The sequence below is a fragment of the Mirounga angustirostris genome, unplaced genomic scaffold (assembly GCF_029215605.1).
Source record: "Mirounga angustirostris isolate CCGP_5_RB_7025 unplaced genomic scaffold, mMirAng1.0.hap1 SCAF_4, whole genome shotgun sequence".
NCBI classification, from domain to species: Eukaryota; Metazoa; Chordata; class Mammalia; order Carnivora; family Phocidae; genus Mirounga; species Mirounga angustirostris.
The window spans coordinates 177,517,869-177,522,170 of record NW_026991712.1 but is presented as its reverse complement, the minus strand read 5'-3'; the positions used below and the strand labels follow the sequence as shown (position 1 = coordinate 177,522,170).

At 52.7% G+C, this 4,302-nt stretch overlaps 1 protein-coding gene across 1 annotated transcript; it reads left to right on the top strand.

Annotated features, from left to right (window-relative positions):
* The first annotated feature begins 251 nt into the window (after positions 1–251).
* ACTL8 (actin like 8) lies at positions 252–3,103 on the top strand. The gene is made up of 2 exons (XM_045895506.1): positions 252–599; positions 2,351–3,103. Exons 1-2 carry the CDS (start codon positions 252–254, stop codon positions 3,101–3,103), a joined length of 1,101 nt encoding a protein of 366 aa, XP_045751462.1.
* The last annotated feature ends 1,199 nt before the right edge of the window (positions 3,104–4,302 follow it).

Sequence of the window (4,302 nt, the reverse complement as noted above, 5' to 3'; positions counted from 1 at the left end):
AGGTGGGTGGGAAGGAGGGCTTGGCAGGACTTTGCAGGCAGGGCCTTGTAGGATGATTAGGAGTTTGAGACAGGAGGAACATTGCAGGTACAGCTTGTGCAAAGGCTTGGAAGGGGAGATGGACACACTTTAGGGGAGCCTGAAGCTTGACTGTGGGGTGGAAAGTGGGCAGCAGGGGTGGCCTGGAATAACCCCCCATCCTTTCCCTCCACAGTCGAGTCCAGAAGACCTCTCCCACCTCTGCCTTCACCATGGCCGCGAGAACCATTATCATCGACCACGGGTCTGGCTTTCTGAAGGCTGGCTTGTCTGGGTGGAATGAGCCGCAGATGGTCTTTCCGAGCATCGTGAACTACGTCCCGTGCAGGGAGAATCCTGGCCCCAGCTATGCCCAAAGGCGCGTGAGTCTAGGCATTGACGTTTGCCATCCTGATACCTTTAGTTACCCCATCCAGCGTGGCCGTATCCTCAACTGGGAGGGTGTGGAGCACATCTGGTCATTTGTCCTGGAGAGACATAGACGGGAGCATGAGGACTTCCCCGTGATGGTCACAGAGACCCCTCTGATGGAGCCTGCGGACCGACGGAAGACCCTGGAGGTAAGGCGAGTGGGAAATAACCTGGCATTTTGTGTTCAGACATGACTGAGTATCAGGAACTCTGCTTTCTAACTAATTTGCCCCATAAATGTTTCCTGAGTACCCAGTGTGTGCCTGGCACTTGTTGTAGGTAGGATGGGGTTCATGGAGTTTCTTCCAACAGATGGAGACACAGCAGTTGAAATGCTCTGTGGAGAAGGGGAGACAGTGGATACTTTGTTTGTGGATCACATAAATGTTCCAAGATCATATTCCACCTTGACTTCGCAGGGGTTGGGTCTTTCAGGCCCCAGAGGCTGTGGGGAGTGCTTAGATTTTACTCTAAATCAAGGTTCGGCCAACTACAGCCGGTGGGCCAAATTGGCCCACCATCTGTTTTTATAAATAAAGTTTTATTGGAACATAGCCATGTCCACCCATTTACATATTGTCTTTGGCTACTTTCATACCATATCAGCAGAGCTGTGATACTTGTGGCAGAGACCATATCCATATTGTGTAAAGGCTAAAAAACTTACTCACTGTAGGTTTGCTAGATAAAATCCGTGGTGCCTTTAACGTTAGAGCTGGATTTCAGATAAGCAACAAATAATACTTTAGTATAAGCATGTCCCAAGTATTGCATGGGACATACGTATATGAAAACATTATTTGTTGTTTGTCTGAAAGTCGAATTTAATTGGGCAGCCTGTATTTTTATTTGCTAAATTTGGCAACCCCAACTGTCTAGCTTTTATAGAAAATGCTTGCCAAGCTCTGCTCTAAATAAATCGGAAGATCCTGGAGAGTTTTAAGTGGGATTCATATTTAATTTCCTATTTGAAAAAGAGGACCTTGGCTTCTATTTGGGAAGTGGGTGGTGGCAGGACAGTATTCTGAGTGTGGGTGTGGGGGAGCTCGCCCCTGCCTCAGTGGGAAGATGGTCCTTCTGGGGCCTGAAGAGGAGGCTACCTGGCCAAAGGCCACGGCAAACGGCAGACTAGTGCCACCTTTCTCTGTCTATAGGGTCAGAAACCTGGGGATGCCGTCAGAGCTGGGGAATTAGGGAGGCAGTTGGGGTGCCAGATCTGTAAAGATCTGGGTGGGGAGGGAGTGTGGTGGTGGGTGGGGGAGAAAATCAGCCTAGGGACTTGGCCAAAACCTAAATGTCAGAATTCTAGTTTTGTCTTGATGTGTGGAGGAAAAAAGACTTCACTTACCAGGAGGTGAGAGTATGTATCTCCCTCCCTCCCTCCCTTCTTTCTTCCTTCTTTCCTTCCTTCCTCCCCCTCCTTTTTTGGAGGCAGTGGTGGATATGATATATGTGTTTCTTGTCTAATTTCTTCTGCCCTTTTCTAAAGAAATGGGTCAGGCGGCTGATCTGCCCCTTGGCTGTAGCCCCCGCTGGTCCTGGGCTCACACAGCCAAGCATCTCAGCACCATTCCATGTAGCAGCTGACAGTGCCTCCCACCCCTCCATCAAAAACAATCTTCTGAACAGTGGGGGTCCTCAAACAGCCCCCCCCACCCTGGAGCAAATCTGACTCCTAATCCTCTAGCGCCTCCCTTGTTCCCATAGCATGAGCTCCAGGGGCCGTGGGCCCCACCTCCTCGGGGCAGGCCCCCCTGCCCCCCAGGGGACACAGGTCTGCACCTGCTTCAGTTCCGAGAGCTTAGCACGTAGCTCAGTGTGGGGGAAAACAGAAACCAGAAATGGATCGGGGCCTTTTGTGTGGGCGAAATACCCTAGTGGCTCTTCTCCCTTCTTGCAGATTATGTTTGAGTTACAGGATGTGCCGTCCATACTGCTGGCCGACCAGCTGGAGATGTCCCTGTACGCCTCCGGCCTCCTGACCGGCGTGGTGGTCGATTCCGGCTACGGCCTGACCCGCGTGCAGCCCTTTTACCTGGGCCGCCCCTTGCGGCCCAGCGGCAAGACGCTGGAGTTCGCGGGCCAGGATCTGTCGGCCTATCTCTTCAAGAGCCTCTTTAAGGAGGATTGCAACCACCACAACCTGTTTCAGCTGGAGACGGTGGCCACCACCCAGATGAGCAAGTGCTACGTGCCCCAGAATCTGGCAGAGGCGCTGGACTTCCGCCAGAGCCTGCCGAGCGGCTCGGATGAGAACAACACCTATCAGCTCCCCGATGGCACCCCGGTGGAGCTGACCCCCTTGCAGCGGCTGGCCCCCGAGATGTTCTTCAGCCCCCAGATGTTCGACCTGCAGGGGCCCAGCATCTCCCAGGCCGTGGTGGATGCCATCTTGGCCTGCGAGGCCACTGTGCACCCACTGCTCACCTCCCACGTGATGGCCTGTGGGGGCAACACCCTCTACCCCGGCTTCACCAAGCGCCTGTACAAGGAGTTGATTGCAGATCATTTCTCCTCCACCAAGGCCACCATGTGGGTGGGTTCCAACAGAAACTTTAGCGTCTGGCTGGGGGCGTCTGTTGTGGCCCATCTGTCTTCTTATAAGTCCGAGTGGATGACCAAAGAGGAGTATGAAGAGAGTCAGAGGCTGTGACCCGTCCCAGGGGCTCCGAGGGATTAATTTCCAGTGACAGGGTCGGGGCAGGGGTGGAGTTAGCTGGCTTTGAAATTCCGAAGTTATGAGGGTGTTTTTTAGGTTCTAGGGTTTTATCTTGTTTCAAGAGTGGGATCCAGCCCAGAGGAGGACAGGGAAGCCCTCTGGGGACAGCATCTCCAGGGGGTGGTCTGTCATTTGGAGGGGAGTAGTCAGTTAACATCTCCAAATAGCCACTTACCTTTTGCTGGCATCTTCCTTGAGCGGTCCTGTTCTCAGTTCAGTAGGTTTTAACCAGGGCAAGAGAGGTGGGACCTTCTGCTGGGTTTCAGTTATTTTTGACTAGGAGATGGGGGGTGGGGTGGGAGAGATGAAGTTTTCCTAGTTTTACTCATTCTCTCTGGCCAGGGAGGATTTCCTACAGGTGAGCCCGAGGGCCCTCCCTCCTGTGGCCAGGGTCTTGTTTTATATCTGCAAATAAACAACTTCTTTGGAACCGGTGTTGACTTTTGTTGTGGACGGCGGCGGCGGGGTGGAGTACAGGGAGTGTGAGTACATGAGGACCAGGGTGGGTCCAGGGCAGCCTCTGGGGACCCACTGAGCCGGATGGAGCCCCCCGTTCTTCCTCTGCCACAATCTCTCTCTTAATCCTAGCTGTCCCAATATTCTGGTAAAGTTTGAGTTTCTACTAGTGTAACATTTATTTGGTAAATATTGGAGGGACTATGGGTGAAAGATACTAGAGGTTTCTGGTTTCAAGGAGTTTGCAGTCCACCGTGGGGACATAGACAGTAAATAAGGAAAACTATTTGAGGTGACAAAGAATGAAATAGTGAATCAAATGCAAAAAGGCCACATGATCTGGGGGATTGGGGCTGCCTACTTTTGATGGGGTAGCTTGAGATGGGACTGCTGGGGACCATGGGTGAGGGGTCACCACCCCCTCCTTCCTTGTCACACTGTGAAGTTACACTTCCCAGGACACCACCACCCCACCATAGGTAGGGTCACCTGACCATGCCATAGGTTCTGGCCAGTTCAGAGAATGCCTGACCCTTAAAATAACCCTATCAGCCTGCAGGGTGTGGAGGATCTAATGGGGGAAGGGCAAAGCTGCAGATGGAAGGAGGCTGAATGACTGGCTGGAGCATAATACCCCCCCTCCCAAGCCCCACCCAACCCCATTGCACTGCACTGGG